The sequence below is a fragment of the Anopheles coluzzii genome, chromosome 3 (assembly GCF_943734685.1).
Source record: "Anopheles coluzzii chromosome 3, AcolN3, whole genome shotgun sequence".
NCBI classification, from domain to species: Eukaryota; Metazoa; Arthropoda; class Insecta; order Diptera; family Culicidae; genus Anopheles; species Anopheles coluzzii.
The window spans coordinates 84,190,337-84,209,164 of record NC_064671.1 but is presented as its reverse complement, the minus strand read 5'-3'; the positions used below and the strand labels follow the sequence as shown (position 1 = coordinate 84,209,164).

The 18,828-nt window shown below is 45.1% G+C and overlaps 2 protein-coding genes across 2 annotated transcripts; both read right to left on the bottom strand.

The window, feature by feature from the left end:
• Positions 1–2,534: 2,534 nt before the first annotated feature.
• Positions 2,535–8,591, bottom strand: LOC120957545 (uncharacterized). Its single transcript, XM_040379799.2, has 5 exons — positions 7,039–8,591; positions 3,814–4,429; positions 3,535–3,735; positions 3,309–3,465; positions 2,535–3,194 (listed from the first exon to the last, which is right to left on the bottom strand). The coding sequence occupies exons 1-5, from the start codon at positions 7,462–7,464 to the stop codon at positions 2,891–2,893; spliced, it is 1,704 nt and encodes a 567-aa protein (XP_040235733.2). The 5' UTR covers positions 7,465–8,591; the 3' UTR covers positions 2,535–2,890.
• Positions 8,592–11,100: 2,509 nt separating this feature from the next.
• Positions 11,101–18,203, bottom strand: LOC120957902 (uncharacterized). Its single transcript, XM_040380339.2, has 5 exons — positions 17,329–18,203; positions 13,777–14,006; positions 13,332–13,687; positions 11,865–12,225; positions 11,101–11,784 (listed from the first exon to the last, which is right to left on the bottom strand). The coding sequence occupies exons 1-5, from the start codon at positions 17,644–17,646 to the stop codon at positions 11,484–11,486; spliced, it is 1,566 nt and encodes a 521-aa protein (XP_040236273.2). The 5' UTR covers positions 17,647–18,203; the 3' UTR covers positions 11,101–11,483.
• Positions 18,204–18,828: the final 625 nt, after the last annotated feature.

Below are 18,828 nucleotides of genomic sequence, written 5' to 3'. Positions count from 1 at the left end.
TCAAGTTATTTTCATTCCTTTTTCGTTTGTAGCCAGTTGACGCAGATCTATTTTTCCATACAGAATGTGCAATCGAGTGTGCACAAAATTATGCTAATATTCAGAATTTAATCGAAACATAATACGACTGAGCTTGCATTCGATTCAATGATTCTTAAGGGTCTCGATTGATATGTACCTTTGTGTAGAATAAGTTTATGAGATGTTATGGGTACATTCATGTTAGTTTCCATATACCAACAAAAGGATTGTTCTTCTCTGGAAAATTTAATACACTTTGACAAATAGTAATAACAGATTTATGGTTTGCAGTGCTTTTAGCAATTCTCAAAATATTCTCGCGGGCCGCATTCAGAATCGACGCGGGCCGCATGCGGCCCGCGGGCCGCCAGTTTGACATACCTGCTGTAGACGATCCACTAGCTGTCACCGCTTGATATTATTTTAACATAGCAGTAGCAGTAACTCATCCTTCCTACTACATTTTCTATTGGCCAAGCTAACATGCGATCAAGCGTTTAAGACCCAGAGCTTCTTGTTGACTTTAGTGTACGCCATAGTCGAACAATTTGAAGAACTACTTACACGACTCCACATGAAAACAAGTAATTATTCGTGAAAAGATCTATTTTGTGTTATCGTATTTTTATCAGTTCATTATTTGTTTCTTTATCAAGGATTGCATCACTCCAACGGATCTTACAATAGCTGAGAAACCCTGTATACAAGATTTTCTGGCTGTTACCAGTAGTGATGTGCATTCCTAGCGTAAAATTTCAAAATTACGTAGACTACGTCTCCACGAAGCGTATTTTAAACTCATTTACGATGTAGCTGTTTGTGGTGATTTGAGCGGACGGGAACAAATCATAATTTATCAAAGGAAAAGGAGCTAAGCAAGATATGGCACACCCGAATGAATGGAAGATATCAATACGGAAGTGTTTTATTTTTATAGTTTTACCCAGTTTACCCACCATAAAGGTCCAAAATTAGAGCTGACGGAAAAGAAACTCATTTATTCATTCGTATCATTTATCAGTAAGCAAATATGCATCACCCTAAAAGCGTTACCTCACCCAGGCGGCAACACGCCGATCGCCGAGCAGCGTCTAGAAAACCAGATAAAAATTGCATATCACAACAGCTGGCATTTTTATCTTAGCTTCCCTCGTACGCTGTGAGATTAGGTGGAATTACAGTATCAATTCAAAATTACTTAGAAGAACATATTTGATACACTATGGTGCATTACAGGGTTTCTCAAGCTGGCCACAAGTTTACTGGTAGGGTACACGCCAAGTTTACATGAGTGTTTCAAAGATGTGTTTCATGCAGTGGCACTACTTTCCTGGGATGTTGATTCGGCTGTTAGAAGCCACCATGAACAGGGTGCAGTTCAAGGAGAGAGTGGCCAGGTTGATGTCGGAATCGTTCGAATCTCACAGTGGTCTGTGGCAAGGTGAAGGACTCCAATGTCTGCTCTTCAACATCGCCCTGGAGGGTGTCATTCGAAGCGTGGGGCTACACCACGACATCCGTGGCACGATCCTCTACCGGTCTCTCCAATTTCTTGGCTTCGCGGATGACATCGACATCATCGGCAAAATGACAGCGAAGATGTGTGAGGCAGCCACCCAACTCAAGCGCGAAGCAGCAAGAATTGAATTGCGAAAAACGAATTGAGAAGACGAAGAACCTACTTGCCGAAGACTCAATGTATTAGTTTATGGTGACAATCTTGAGGTAGTAAAGAAGCTCTTCTATCTTACGACGGTCGTTACGTCAGAAAACGACATCAGCAGCGAAATCCGGTGCAAACGCTCTGGGCGTGTTTGAGCGACGCATCCACCGGACCATCTTTGGAGGAGTGTTGACATGATACGATGGCTGGTGTAGATATGAGGATTCCCCACCAAGAAGGTGTTCGACAGCGATCCCCAGTTCAGCATGAGGCGCAAACAGGGAGATCGATGGCTGGATCAGGTGAAGGCTGGATCTTTCGGTGATGTGATCTCTACATAAATAAGAGGTTGTAGCCAGGAACCGAGCAGCCTGGAGAATAATTGTTGACCGGTTCATTTCACGAAAGTCTACTTAAGTCTGCACGATATTTGTTGCGGCTTCTAGTAAACAAAGACATTTGGAATGTTTACAACCTTTACAACGACTTGCTACTTGACGCGTGTACAATTGAAAGTCAAGTTCGTTCAGGCTTTCCTTACAACAACCATAACAACTACTATCAATAATAAGCGACAGTGGTGTTCAATAAAATGTGCTGGCTAAAATGGATTGGCTTTTAAGTAAGCATGCCAAAGTTTCTGATACGGTGTTTACGTCACGACGTCATCACGACTTTTATAGGAGATAGAAGATAATTCAATGCGCTTATACCCATCATTTGTTCATTGTGATACGTACAATATAACCTAAATGATTGCAATACATTTAATTGGTGTTGTTTAATCATATTATGATAACTACCATAATGATCATTGAAGCAGATAAATAATATCATATTCTAATGAAACTCATCTGTAAATCTCTCTTTTATTACATACTTCTATTAATATTATCTTACAGTCTAATGTTCGTATCTCGTTAATGCTTCGTTCTTCCAAACACACTCGCACTATCAATCCAACTTCATGTTTGTGATTGGGTGGTTTGGCTTTGGCACAGCATTACAGCTCTCCAACACTTTCGCCAATCGTTTTGGTAACTACTAAATATTCGAATTCGACATCTATCGATCGATTCGTGTCACCGTCCCGTGTCAGTAATACATGTAATCGGTACGGGACAAAAACGGGATCACAGATACAGTATATGGCCTTTGTTTTGCGGTACTGGCGGACAGTGCACCCGAACACCCGAGCACCGGCTTTTACGTGGGCGCTGCATCTTCGCTTTCCTCCACCATCACCTTCGGCTTGACGAACGTTTTCATCTCGACCCCGTTCTCGACCGCCCGCAGGTCGACCGAGCCCGAGTTGCTCCAGCACTCGCGCAGTATGATCCAGCGCTGCTGACCAGCGACAAACAGCACACCGATAAACAGTCCCTGCAGCGCGATACAGCACACGGCCACGATGCGCGCATTGCCGGACATGCTTTTCGACAGTATCAGGCCCGCCAAAATGACCCACAGCAACAGAGCAAAGCCGGTCTCGATCAGGCAGAGGTGTCTCCTGGGCAAATGGAAGGGTGTGGCAAAAAAAGGAGGTACATTTAGTGGAGCTGTGCAATAAAGGGAAGTGCACACCCTTCTTTGCTTAAGATGTGGTGCAGCGCTATCAACTTACTGTCCATTGATTTCGTTCAGCCGCGTTTGGTTTATCTTCGTTTGGCCACTGATTTGCAGGTAGATGCCGGAGGTGAGGCGTCGCGCGTAGTGCCACGAGAGGAAGTGTGCGAGCACAATCGCTCCAAAGTACAGAAACACGATGCATATGAGTCCTCCTGCAAAAAAGGAATGATGTTAAAAGACCCTTCTTTTGTTTGAACCTCTCTGAGTAATACCACTCTTACCTCTGGGAAATAGGAACAAGGGCACTAGTGTGATGCAGTACAGTACGGCTAGGAACGCATACATGTCTCGCTTGTTCTTGTTCTCGTACTCGAGCCCGTTCGGGATGTAGTACGCCACGTACATGGTGTTATAAACGTTCATCAGGAAGAAGACAAACACCGAGGTTCCAAGTAGTGCGTTTGAGAACATTTCGGTGACCTCTGTAAATGTACAATAAAGCGATACATTGAAGACGACAAACTGTTCGTGGGGCACCCCGAATGACATTGAACACCTACCAACATTGGCCGGATCGATACAGCGTCCCGCACATCGCGCAAGCCCGAAAAAGATCGTCCCGATAGCGAACGTGCCGGCATGGACCGCGATAAGATAGCCAAAGCTATCTTTCAGCTTTGGCACAAACGAATAGCTGAGTGCGGTGATGAGCAGCGCGAGCACGGCAAGCAACGAGCTGAACAGCATGAAGAACTCGATCACCCCTATACGATCGATCCGGACCTGTTCGCACACCTTTGCCAACAGCTGCGAGTCTCCGGTCATCTCCACACAGTAGCTATCGAACACGGAAACGAGAGACCCCAGCTCCAGCACCAACAGCGATCCGTTCTGCAGCACAAACAGTTCGTCGCCCTGGTCGGCACTGTACATCAGGGCCTGCGGATCGCCTTCGCACAGATCGTTCCACACTACCGGCAGCTCTGGTACGATTTCACTCACCTCAATGCACTCGTTGTTGCCGTAGAACTGGGCATCGATCGTATCGATCTGGAGTTCTCGGCTGCCGGGCACGCACTCGTACTGGAAGTTGCTGCGCGGTTCGATCATGCGTCCCGGTGGGCAGCACTTGCGAATACGTGCCCGCTCGCTGTACATCAGCTGTATGGGAGAGGCCTGTAGGAGTGATGGATCGAATGAGAGGATTGTGAATAATCAATTAGATTTACACCAAATTCGAAATACGATCAAGTAGTAATTAATGCAATGAATTTCTGTGCACAGAATTCCTAAATTACGCATTAGTTTTTACTTTTCCCGATAATTTTGATTATCTAATTTTGTCATCTTGATCTGGTGCATGTACAGTTGAACAATGGGGCCCTTCACGATTCTAGTCAGTTTTTTGTATGGAGTTTGACAGTTGGAGGCTGAAATCATGTAAACACTCCATATAAAACCACACAAAAAAACTAACCTGTAATTTTCAGTCTAGATTATTCTAGCCTCAAAGCTAGAATTAGGTTCGAGTACCTGCTCGAAAACACGGTGTTGTTTACATTTATCCCAAGGTGCATTAAAGAGATCTGGTGGTGAAATCTGGAATCAAAGTGCATGTAGTCCAGGTGGTCTCATAGTATGTTTTTTAAACCAAATTGAATATCAATTTTGACAGGATGGGTGAAAACTTTTGTTCAAGCAAGCTTTCTGGAGGCTTGACGAATACTCAAAACACTCTTACAATCTTCATTCAGAAGCAGAAGCGATAAAAATCAGCCTTCTAAATTCATACACCTTGGGATAAGCCCACCTGTATATTATACTCACTTAGATAGCTGCTCGAAAACTGCTATACAATGCAAACAGCTGACAGGCTGAAATTTCAGCCTACGAACTTACAACGGAAAGGGCCCCAATAATAGATGGGGTTTCTTATTTTTGTTGCTTGGGAAACGTAATGGATCATCAATTATCCCATGTTCAATTATTTATCGAGTTTCTACCAGACATTCTATGTCCGTCACACAAAATTCATCATCAGATCTCGGACGATATTGGTGGCTTTGGTGCATTGGGTAACTTTGATTTTTAACCAACTTTTAAGATGCCTTACACATGACATGACATGACAAAGGATTTGAAAATTGTCTATTGTGTCAAATCACTTTCATTGTTGGATATCCAAGCTAGTTCTTCAGTTTACGATTATCAGCCAAAATACAGTTCATGTATGGGCATTTGGGCATTGCTTGAGATTTAGTATTTTTATACACTCACCTGATTCGTGCAGAAAATTAGGAAATGTTTAGCTTCAATCAACTAATTTTCCATTTGATAATTGTACTGCTTTGGCAAATGAACTGTTAAATTTAGGAAACCGCGTTTCTCCGAATACGCAAAACTGGTTAAGAGACTGTACTTAAAACTACCATCGTTTAGCTTTAAATATTTCGGCATCTAGGCCCAGCGATCTAAGCCAGAGTTCAGCAAACTCTTCACTTAAAGGAACGGATGAAATAAATTTTTAATTTATGAGGACCATTTTTGAATAATTTGTTTCAAATATGCTGAGCGGATAATACTATGAACAAATGAAATCGACGAGCCAAACAGTCGAATCGGGAGACAAATTCAAAACCATCGCGTAGCAAATAATCAATGGGAAGAGATAGTAAGATCTGCAAGAGCCAGTTTTTCAACAACAAAAAACCCTTTGAAGATGTTTTTTATATATTTCTAGCCCATTATTTCATAAGGCATTTCGGTATAACTTTATACTCCATACATCGGGTCAACAGGTCAAGCTCAACCCACCGTGCCGTGCATAACAAAAATGTGAACGAGCACCACATTAAACTAAAGCCAAACCCATTCGTTCTAGCCCATTCCACATCCAACTGTTGCTAACAGCTGAACATCAACAGTAAAGCTTATTGTTTACCGTTCAGCATGACACATTTGGAAGGTAAATCAACATGCTCGATTTACCGAACGGGCCACAACAACGAAAACCCCAACACCACGACACGCCACCGCGGCACCGGCCCCGGACCGATCGCGAACGATCACATTCAATCACCGTTCATTGCGATCACCCACAGGTTTATTAATGACCTCGATCAACTGTGTCACGGACGCGATACGATACGGTTACTTTGCGACGGAACGGCATCACATCACGACAGACCGACAAATGGATCTTTATAACATTCGTGAAGAAGAGTGCAAACCGTACACGCAGGCTGTGCACACAAAATCCGTCTAGACATGTAAATAGCTTCTGCCATCCGCTTCCGGTTAGCTGTGTTCGGGAGGGGCGAATAATTCTAGCTCCATTTTGGTCCACCATTTCTGCACCGAACGCTCAGCAAAGTGAGCTGAACTGTTGAAGAACGTACCCAAAACCCCTACATGCTTTGCATATCGAATTATCACGGAACACTTTTCCACCCAGGGTAACCACCTTCGCGCGGTTGTACATCGGTTCAGATGGCAAAAAGGAATCGTGTGTAGTTCGTTAAATGGCAATTAGAGCGGGTTTGCGACGGCTCACCCAGCACCCTCTAGAAGCCATCATCTGCCGCAAACGACCACAGGTAGGGCAGGCCGGATTTCGTGAAGGTTTATTACGCTGCGCTCTGCTATCCGTGCGCGCTTCATTATCAACCGAATGTGGTACAGTTCGGTGGTGGCCCACCGCTTATCGATGCATTTTATTGGCATCGTCATCGTGAAGGAATGTAACCGCCTATTGTGACGCATACCGGCCGGCTGCAGGTACTTACACTAAATTCCGAACAGTTGGCAGGAAGCTCGCCATCGCCGGCCGATGAGGTGGCGGCCTGTAGCTGATGAATCGGCTCAATCTGCGTCGAAGGTACGGTAGACACCGGCACAGTGGCGGTTGTTGTCGTCACGCTCTGGGTGGCCTCATTACCGGTAGCGACCGATGACGATGATGACGTCGCCACTGTGGTGGCGGGGCTCGTTTCTGTTGCAATCGTTGCTGTCGACAGTTCGGTAGCTGCCGGCACGGCCACACTGGATTGGTCAAACACTACTGCAGGCACTTCACTCGGCAGCGAGTTGTCGCGAACCGCACCCGTAGCGTTATCTATCGTCGCCACGCTGCCATCGAGCAGCACCACCAGACACAAAAGCACAAAACAGCACAACCGCACAAACGTCCGCATGGCGCAACGAACCATCATTACCTACGGCACGGAAGAACTACGTAGGGGCCGCCAAACGCTGCAAGACGATCGAACGCTAACACAACCAAACACACGTGTCACCCCGAACAGCTGTTGTACGATTGTAGAACACACAAACACTAATAGGGAATTTACGGACACACGCGTTTGTTCAAACGTCTGACGTCTGACGACCGACTTGGCTGTGCTGGTAGAAGAGCACAACTCATCAAGGACGGCGCTTTGCTAGGAACAGTGACTCAAACGCACATCCAAACCAGGTGACGAACGCGTTTAACCTCGAGCAGGAATCTTTGGCCGTGTGTATAGCCTTACATAATGTAGCACACTTTCGTTTTTTTATCACCTTTTCCTCTTCCTTTTCAAGAGCACTTCACCATACACGCGTGGTCACGTGCGTACCTTTTAATCACCTTGCTTAAATGCGATGTCGTTACATGCTCTACCTAGATCGGAGGTGTTCACCGTTCACTACATCGAACTGTCAACAGTTGATTGCTCCTGCTTCTCAGATAAAAACGACTGGTGGGTGTTTTCATATTGTCATCCCCATCGACCGGCACAAGCACACTGAAACCGTGCGAAGCTAACTCACTTAGCTACTAAAGAAGAATCTCTCCGCTCACGCTCTCGCTGGTGCGCACTCTCATCTCACGCCAACCACGTCGAGGCTCGGTTTAATCTCGTTGCTTCGTCGCTTAAGCTACGCGTTCGCTGCTCTCACTGCTCTCGCGGCCATACTCTCTGCATTCTCTGTATTCACCCTCGCCAGCAAACCCCGGGGCACTGTTGATACAACCACCGACGACACAAAAATGCCACCATATCACAATGTAACCGCGCGAGAATTCGTTATTCCGGTCGCCTCCCCCAGAAACTGGTTCACCCCGCGAGTTCGCGAAAGAAACGGTCGTCACACGGACACTAGCAAACCCGACGAGCTCTACCTGTACGCAGGGGTGCTCACACAAGCAGGTTCAATTAAGCTCCCTCACGTCTCAACGCGCAACACTGTCGATGATGATAAGATTTATCTAATCAGATTCGCCCCGTTTTGCCACTCGAAAAAACGTCGCTCGCTTTCGAGATGTGCTGTGCGTTACTCCGTTCTTCATGACTTCCGAACGTACACTGGCCACCGAACCGAATGCTCTTCTGTCGGTTTGGGGTAGGGGGTTGTTTCTTTCCCTTGTTTTACTGCAAACGTTTAACAATAATACACAACCCATCTATGGGAGCGGGAGCCACTTCCTACCACGACCTGGTGCGGTTCTATCTTGCGCTTCCGGTCGGGGTGTTTTGCTGCGTGGTTTTTTTGGTAGTTTAAATTTTACGCGTGTAAAAGCTGACGCGCATTCCGGTGGCAGCTGGATACGCTGGCGCGCCCGTGCGCTTTAGGTTAGGAAACATGCTACGCATAAATAAGCACCCTTTGCTTCCTTTTTTTTCTTTTCTTTTGATCTCGTCCGGGATGAACCCAGTTGGCCCTGGGGAAGGGGAACCCACTCTTGTGCGCATAAAGTTATCCATAAACAATGAGATTGGATAGCATCATGAGGGCAGGGATGAGCAACCATGGTTTCTCCAATAAATTGTAATGAGCATAATTGTAAAAAATGACTGACTCATCAACAATGTTTCGTTTTGATATTTATTCCAACATATTGCAATCGAAAAATTTTAATTATGCGTTTATTGCTATGTACGGACAACCAATAACGCCCAAAACGATATTGTTTAATATCAATTTACAGTCGTTGCCGTTAAAATGTTAAAATGCGATCAATGTGTTTATGTAATGCATTAATTTCTGCCTCCTTGGCATCAGCTTGTTTGTCTCTAAGAAACCTATTTGACTGCATATGAATATTTTTTTTAACATATTACTTCGTTTCTAAAACGCCTCGAAAATTGCTGAAATCAGCAATTTAATGAGTATTTATTCAAACGATTCCAATGGTTAACAAATATTATGAGAATTTTTAAAATGTCAGTGGCGTCTTCTTTGTTGGCGTCCTTACCGGAATCAACAATTCTCTGAAAACGTATTCAATTTCATAAGTTTTGTTTTTTTCTTTTGCAACTATGAAATTATAGAATTGTGTTGATACTTTTAATACACTTTATACTCTAACACAACAAAAATGCTAAAAATCTACTCGAGATTCGAAAAGATTCATCATAATTTCTACTTTTACTCCAACACTTTTTAGAATAGAGTAGTAGAGAGAATAGAGTGTGGAGAGTAGAGTAAAATAAAGTAGAGAGAATCATTAATGCAAGCTATGAAAAAATGGAACATAAGAGTAAAAATTTTAATGGATACGACTGTACTGTATGTCAAATAAAATGATTCAAGCTGAAAGCAACAATAATTAGATGTATTCTTGATAATGGTAAAGATAATTATTAAACTGAATTGATTGAATTTCTACAGATATTTTTGAATTTTCATAACCTTTTTGTGGATAACAATACATTCATCCGTTCCAATATTGCGTGGAGCAAACAAAAGAAGCATTCATTTCACAGTTTGCTCACCCCTGGCGTTGAGTTAATTGTTCCAATGAATTGGAAACGAAGTTTTGTAACGGAATTGGATATTTTCCTAGCAATAATGTTTACGATCATATTACAAAGGGGAAGAATTAGCATTAATGTGAACATTTAAATGTCATGATTTGGAAGTGTGTCTGCTTCATTTGGAGAAAGTTATAGCTATTTTATTAGTTGTTTTGTCAAAAAATGTCTGTACCCAATACAACATACAGCTCTGCTTGGATAAACCACTCCATTCGATTAAATCCCCACAAAGCGAAAACGGTACAAGATCGTCTAACCTTTCCACCACACGCGCCCGGTACGATCGGAAAGTACGACCGTGAATGAATCATAAGAAAATTACCGTACAAGGTGAGGGCCCTTTTAATTCGCCCGCCTCGGCCCACAGGTGGAATGGAGACTGGGGGTTAATTTGCTGTGGTTCGCTCTCTGCCGTTCAGTTGGAAAATCCAACCGGGCATGGACATCCCCTGAGCCGGTTTTGTGATGTCGTTTCTTATGGAAACGTTGTCCTTTGTCGTGTGTTTTAGTATTCGAGGTTACGGTTATTTTTTCTTTACTCTTCCACGTTAATAAATGCTATGTTTTTATTGCGCGTTTTATTGAGACGTACTGCAGAAAAAGTATTTTTGGACATTCATCCCATAAATCTCGCATTTTTGCACCATTCACTTTGCCGTGTACACGAATGCAATTACAAGGGGGCCTTCAGTATTTCTAGGACATTAAAACTACAATCTACACGAGAACGATTCATACCCCTTACCTTATTAAACACAGCAGTATAATGTCTGCAGTATGCCAGCCGGCTCCAATGACGAACGATCACCCAACCGAGAAAGAGCAAAACCCCCGGGCCACACCCGAAACCGGGTGGAACGATTTCATTTCCAATGCTCGATTTGGTTCATTTCGTTCCAAAGTCATTCGAAGAAGCACAATAGTCATCTGCTGGTCAGCTTCAGAGGCTGAGAATCTCCAAAAAATACGTCAAGGCCACCGTACCGTGAAAGAGTTCAAACCGGTTTGAACGCGCAAAACGACCGACGAGGAACGAAGAAAAAGAAATGCGATGTGAATCCGAACCAACGGGTTTTGGGGTGTTGTTTGTTTTATTTATTTCGCGTATTTTTCTTACATCCAAAAACATATTCCTCCGTTCCAAACCTTCGATGGTTTTTTTTTTCAGTGCGACGGTGCCTCGACGATCCGGAACGCCCGGTGACTAATGAGTTCGTGTGTGAGCGGGCAAGCCGGGGATGGGTCCAGAGGAAACAGTATCATCAGGTGAGCTAACGTTGCGCACTTGCGCAGGAGTCTTAAACTATGACGCGGAACAGCACAGATTCTGCTAGTACACGAAACGTGTTTATCGCCTCGTTCTTATGTACAGTCTAAATTACGACTTTAGTGCGTCGTAGTAGTAGCAGTGACAGTGGTAAGCACTAAGATTGCTACACCACGCGCAGCTCATTTTCTACCTCAATCTCGTCGTCCGGCGGCAGGACGGTTTGCGTATCGTGCGGCATCTGATGGTCGGCGTACGGTGAGCTGATCGACACCTGTCCCGGGCGCTGCAGCTTCACCCGCTGGCCAACGTTGCACAGCCCGATCGAACGTCGCCGGAGGCCCACGAACACGACGAAGATGATGATCGCGTTCCAGGCCAGCACGGACAGGAGCGTGTACTTGCCCATCGAGTACGGGATCCAGACGATGATCTGGGTGGCACAAGCGAACGTCGATACGACCGTGCTGCGTGAAATTGAAGTGCATGACGGTGAGTTAGTTAGTGCGCTGCTAGCGTAATCGCACCGTAGCTCGGTCATACTTACAGTTCCTTCCGCTGATCCATGCGCTTGGCCGTGCTGCCCTCGTTGATAATCTCGAACGGGTTCTCGCTACTGTTAAACCCGAGATGATTGCGCCCGAAGGAGGTGTACACGTTGGCGGCGCAGATGATTAACGCCACGAGCAGGCTGGACAGCACTGCCATCAGGAGGACCCGCTCGGAGTAGAACGTCAGTGCGACAGCAACGAGCGAGCAGGAGGAAATGAAGAATACGGCTACTAGTAGCAGGCGATAGTTGATGCTGGTAGTACCGGTGGCCGAGGAGAAGAACAGCATTGCACTGAAGATCACGAAGATGGCGTACGAGATCTCTACCAGCATGTCAACCGCGGGCCGGTAATGTTCTATGGGAATATGGAATTGTAAGTTTTAGTAAATTTCTGATGGAATTGGAATATTTTTCATAGCATTAAGGCATACAATTAGATGGTCTAATTAGTGTTTGTATTTGTAGTCGTAATGTGTCGTTATTGTCGTCTAGACAAACTATGCTCAAGAGGTACTTGTATCAAGTACCATACAAGGTTTCTCTAACCAGTTCAACTCGTAAAAACTAATTTCAACTATTTCAATGGCTCAATTGCTTTGATTCAACAATCAATTGGCAGAGTTGAAATGAGCTTTAACGAATTGAAGTTAAAGTTTTAGAGATAAATAGAGAAACCTTGTATGTATAGAGATTCACTGCTAGAAATCATGTCAATTTGCTTTCCAAATTAAAATATTCCTAGCTACTTAGTCCAGAATGTTACAGTAAAACACAATAATCTCATCAAAAGAGTTCCTCATAGAAGGATTATAGCTTCTGAAGACTATCTTGAGGCTATCTTGAGGCTGTCAAAGGAATATAGCTATCCCCAACTGCTTTGATAGCATCTCCTAATTTCGCGAGAATATGCTGCAATCACATACTACAAAAAGTGATCCTTAGATTGGATCTCTAGGACAATTCATAAGAATATCTGACAACATACTTGTTTAAAAAATGTCACAATACACCACATGAATATAATGTTTAGACAGCGTTTAATCGTTTTTGTTTGCTACGTTTTTATCCCTTATACTTGATAATATAAAATTATTTTTAAGATGTATGATGCTTTCTTAGTTCTTTATCACAAAAGCAACAATTTTGAATGAATTTTAATGTTAAAAAGACGTCCACTAGTTCAATAAGAATACTAAAAAGTTATTATGCTTCAGCTTCTTCTGTTTAGCGCAACGACCTACGCGATCATGTCGGCTTGTACATGCTTCCGAAAAATGTTACTACCACGCAACCAGTTGTTGTCAGTCCTTGCTTCGTCGGAATTAGTACATTAACCTCAATTATAACAAACAACATTTAAACATCTGGAAAAGACCCGTCCGCAACATTCTATTATACGTTTCTGGCTCATCAATCTATCAAGGATCCAACTTCTCAAGGATGCTAGCAATAACCGCTTACCTTGATGCAGTGCCGTTAGAAGCAATTCGAGCAGTATGGCACCCGCCAACAGCCCTGCATGACTCGCAATCAGTGGCCCGTACCGGTGGGGCAAGGTGCGATCGAACGCGTACGCCAGCACGGTAATGGCCGAGGCGACCAGCGCCAGCACTATCATCACCGTGCCCAACCACCCGGAGAACAGATCGTCCCCGTGGCTGCCACCCGGCGCGTCACAGATGTGGGCCGCCAGCACCATATTGCCCGTCTCCTCCACGCAGAAGTCATCGTAAAACTCGACCCGATCGCCGCGCGTCACCAGCAGTGAGCCGTTCTGGATCAGCAGCATCTGCGTGCCACGATCGTTAAAGATCAACCTGCCATGAGGATGAGGAAATTTGAAATTAGACACTCCATTCGACACCTTTGGCGGTTTTGTGCCCCCTCCGCCTCTTGTTACACCTACCGCTGTCCGACGCACGTCTTATCGATCGACGTGTTGTAGCGCAGGTACTTGCCGTACTCGTGACACCCGGGACCGTAGTAGTTTAGCTGGCGGGCCAGCAGCGTGAAGCGGGTTATGTGATCGTGCACATCCATCGGGTGGCAGGTGGTTATGCTTAGACGGTGGAACGATTGGCCCTTCGGGCAGCACTTGCGCACGGTCAGCCTGTCCAGCGCGTCGATGTGCAATGGCTGAAAGGGGAATGGGAGAGAAGCCCGAGGTTGACAAGACAAATTAGCTATTATCAATATCAGTGTTTTGCAGGTGACAAGTTTTGTGTAACCAAGCTCGCTCGGTAAGGCGTAGAGTAATGGGCGTTCGGCACGCATCTAAAATGGAAAATTGTTTTGTTTGGCTGTTAAGTTTTTTGTGTGCCAAGTGTTGATGGTGGTGATAAATGTCCGATAAAGTTAAGGTGAAGGTTAGTGGCTTGGGTTATGCTCAACAATGACAAGATTTCATCAGCAGCTTTTGTAAGAGCCGGCTCGCATTAGACATTGTATCCTTGTATCTGAGACGCATTTTAGCTTATTTCTAGTGCAATATCAACTTGGCTTGAGTTCTAACCTAATCAAAAACATTGTTAACGTCACAAAAGTTAAATTGATGATCAACCATTCACTACACGTAATTACACAATCAGTTATTGTTGAGATTTTAATGTTATAAAGCCAGGTCGTCTCAGATAAAACACATGGATTAATGGTAAAAGGAACCAAATGCTTTCTTTTCTAAGAATGTCTCACCGTCACACGTTCTATATGTTGTATCTTCAATCAATTGATTGCTACAGTCTCCTTCCCTGCGTTATTACAGTTTCTAGCAACCACGCACTTGACTACTCAACTTATAATTTCTTGCAGGTTGTATGAAATTGTTTGAAAAATTATATAAAAACGTTAAACTAATCGTGTATAGTTACGTAGAGACAGTTATAATCTATGATCCAGGCATGGTGAATTGATCAGTACGGTCACATATTACACTCTCGGTTCGTAACGATCTAACAAAACATGCACGTCATAGGCTCAAAACTCGTACGGTCCAAGTCCCCGCATACGCAAGAATAACTTCCTTGCTGTTAGTAATCTAATTATGTCATAAATTGTCTAGACTTGGATCTAAACCAGTTTTTGTACCAAGTAAGCAGAATTAGAGCAAGAGGAAGAACGAATTAATGTTGAATTAATATTCACATAATCCTAAACAGTATTCCCTTAAACAGTCGTTAGTTTAATTCTAAACCATATCTCAACCATTCACTGTTCCTGGTGATATTTGGAACTTCCATCATTATCCCTCAACACCATTAGCTATGCAAATTGATCGCCGACTATCAAAATTGGACGCAACATTTACATAACCGTTCTTTATCCTACTTTTCATAGGGACAATTTCAAGATTACGCGTACGAGAGTGCGTCCATTTTTGGCATCCTCTCCCAATCCAAGCCAAATGTATCATTCCCATCGCGAAAAACCTGCCCAATCTTGATCACATGATCAAAACGCCAAATGCGAATTATAAATGATGCGAAAAGATGCCACCAAAAGACCATCACAGTGCCTTCCATCGACGAAATAATCTTTAATTCGTTCATTGTCGTACCTCTTCAACCACATTCCTCTTTCAAAGAACCTGTCAAGAATGCTACTTTCGCAAAAACCACTTCCAACCGATTCCGAAATCCTGTTTCATAAAACCTGCCAGCTTAAAGCCTCGGAGATGTCTCTAGAATCGTTGTGAAATAAAAAAAAAGGCAGGCAAGCCAGCAATAAATACATTCACCCAGAACGGAGGATGCGGTCGCTCGCGGAAAGAAAAATGATACCACATTACTTCATGATTAAAACAGCACCACTACAACCACCACTGCAACCGTAGCACATTTCCGGTTGCACGTTGGAGCGATGCAGTTGGCACACGCGAAACTGCATGCTGTGGCTTGCAGTTGCACCCGAAAAGGTCACCCGAAAAGCAAAGTAGAAAGTAAAGTCCTTCGACACAGCCACACACACACTGCGGACACACGGACGATGGCAGCTAACTTCCCCAGACAGACATGTTAAGAAATTTTGCAATCAAAAACCTCCACCCCATGGTGCAGCAGCTTTTTGGAGGCTTCTTGTTTTGTGTTCCGTTTGTTCGCGCAATCAAAAGACGGTTCTTGCACATTTTATTAACCTTGCTTTAAGTTGATGTTGCCAGTTATGTTATGTGTGTAAGATTTAATGCACACAAAGCCTTCCCCTTAGCCAGCCTTTGCATCGTGTGCATACACACTTCGTGCGCAAATGTATGCACTGAAGGTAGATCAGATTTATTTATCGTGATAAAAACGCGTACAATATTGATGAGAAGTTTTTTTCGCGCGTATAGAGCTAACTTCCTCATTCTCTTAGGAACAAAGGCAATAAAACTGCAAGGTCTTTGATCTCCGCGTCTCTATCTCGCTGTCTCTAGCCAGATGAATAATTCAGCAGAATTTTAGAGCAACTGCATCCACAGCCATTCGCGGCTGTGCACACCTTTCCAGCTTCTCCCGGTTTACCTCGAGCGCTTTCTAATGCCGCTGTTGGGAAACGAGATAAAGGCGTCATAAACAGCAACCGAATTAGCATCCAGCCTTAAGCGCTGTTTGTTTCAGCAGAGTTTTTGCCCGAGAGTGTCAATAAAGTTGTTCTTCCAAATGGAGGGTGAAAACGATTAATAAAATCGCTCCGATTCCATTCCAGCTAGCAATAGGAAATCGGGAAGGTGCACAATAAAACTGGCTGGTGATTTTCTAAGCAGCTAAGAACCCGTCATGGCTTCCGGGGCACCTACTTCTACCCCATCCCCTTGCCCGAGTTGTCTTGACTAACAACCTTTTAGCAACCAGCAGCAGCAGCAGCCGTACGTATACAGTTGTATTATTAAAGCAATTATACAACCAACATGTCATCGTGTTCAGCCGTGTGGACAGCGGAGAACCGTTTTATTCCATTAATCGTCCGCTCATAGTCCTGTTGCTCATTAACGGGCCGCACCAAAAGGTAACTTGGGAGCTGCTGAGGTCGAAGGTGGAGGAAATAAAACAAACAGCAAAAAACCCACTCTATCGACGGGGATGGGGGAGACATCGAGAACCGGTCGTTGCAATTAACAGTCCACCGATGAGAGTGCTAACCGCATCTCACACTTATAGTGAGGCGTTAGTGCGCAATCGGTCAGCTGCTCCCAAAAATGGACGGGAGCTCGCCGTCCAAGGTCTACCATTGTCTCTGGTGCCACACAAACAAGACTCAACAAACGAGAAGACTGGTGAGAGTAAGCTGGCTCAAAGATCACCCCATGCTTTACGCAACGTGATCTTCATTTCTGATGCGTCCTCAGAGTTGCTCCAAAATCGCGAATGCTACACCGGTTCCTTTCACTAACCCCAAAACAGAGCCTCTTGGGCTACGGTCTGCGGTTGCAATATCTTTCGCGCCCCTGGTTCAAGGACGGCTCATTTGCATCTGCCCATCTCACCTGTCGGCTGCCGATGCAGGCAACGCTCTGCTCGGCCGAGCTGGATCCCAGCTCCTCGGACGAGGTCTCGTTCGACCGGGGCACCGTCTGGTTGAGCGCATCCGCAATCAACCGATCGAGCGCATCGTTGTAGTCCTGCGGGCGGACCTTCTTGCGCCCGTGCTTCGTGTCCAGCACATAGTCTTCCGGCACAGTTTCGCCCGAATCGTCCACGTAGGTGATAAAGTTGGCAGCGGTCCGATCACACCCGCCCAGCAGCAGGATCAGCACACTGACACTCCACAGCGAAATCACGCACAGGGTACTGGTTGGTGTCATGTTTTCGAGCTTTTTGTTTAACTTATAATTACAAAATATATAATTCTCACAATCACGTTTATGTCACTCACAAAAACTAGACACACAAATCACAGATAGAACCTTATGAAAGCGCACACTCGCGAGACGAGATCTGGAACGCATCACCGAATAGAGGTTTGTTCTTACGCGCCAACTCGCACACAACAGCTAGACAGTGCCATTCTCGGCTTGAGTTCGCGCACGGAACTGAACGCGAATCCTTTTGCGCGAAAGCAAAAACCTTCCCCCCAAGCAGAAACAAACTCCGCTTGTGCGCTGTGCTGCGCTTGTGCGTGTAGCGACGACTCCACCAGAACTGAACTGTCGATTCGGACCGACCGATCATCCACTACCGGACGGCGGCGGTCTCGAGGTCTCGCACCATGTTGATAGTGAGCGCGCGGCCGCTAACATGCAGATCATGGTTGCTCGTTCGGTGCCGCATGTTTGACCCATACACACAGCCAGACCGAACCGGGCCCTTGAGTCGGTGTGCGTAGCGCAGCCTTTTTGTGTATGTTGGTCGGCGGCATCACACCCTCCCCCCCTTCCGTTTGCCGTTCCACCTGCCGTCCGGCACTCATCCTCGTGACAGGTGTCGGGTGAAATCAGGTTTTGTTTTTTTTCGGATGACTGAACTGATGCAACACCGAAAAACCCCAGCCACTGTAGGGCTTTCAGGGGTTGGTAAGTCCACACGCACACACACACACGCGCGCGCCGATACAAACAAAGCGGATCGGAAAAACGAGTTCGATACGCAAAAGGGAGGGGGAGGAGATGATGCGATCGGTATGGCTGGTTGCCGTGAAGTTTGCAAGGTCATCCGAGGAGGGGATGCGTACGCTCGCGTATCGTGCAAAACTTGTCCTCCCCCTTCGAACGAGTGCGGGCTGTGGAAGAGACAATTATCGGTGGAAATTCATAGGCCCTTACTTCTGGTTCCCCGTTTTCGATATCATGATTCGTGGGATTCCCCATAATGGTAGAAAATCCATACGCAAGTGAAAAAGACAAACTTTGAGCAAACTCACGGTCACTTATCAAGCAAGCGCAAACGGCGAATGCGTGCCTAATGATTGCATACTTTCGGGCGGATTTGTGTGGTAAGCCCGCGCGTGCTTGAAAGCTGCGTTTCATCGTTTGGTCGTAAAAATTTAT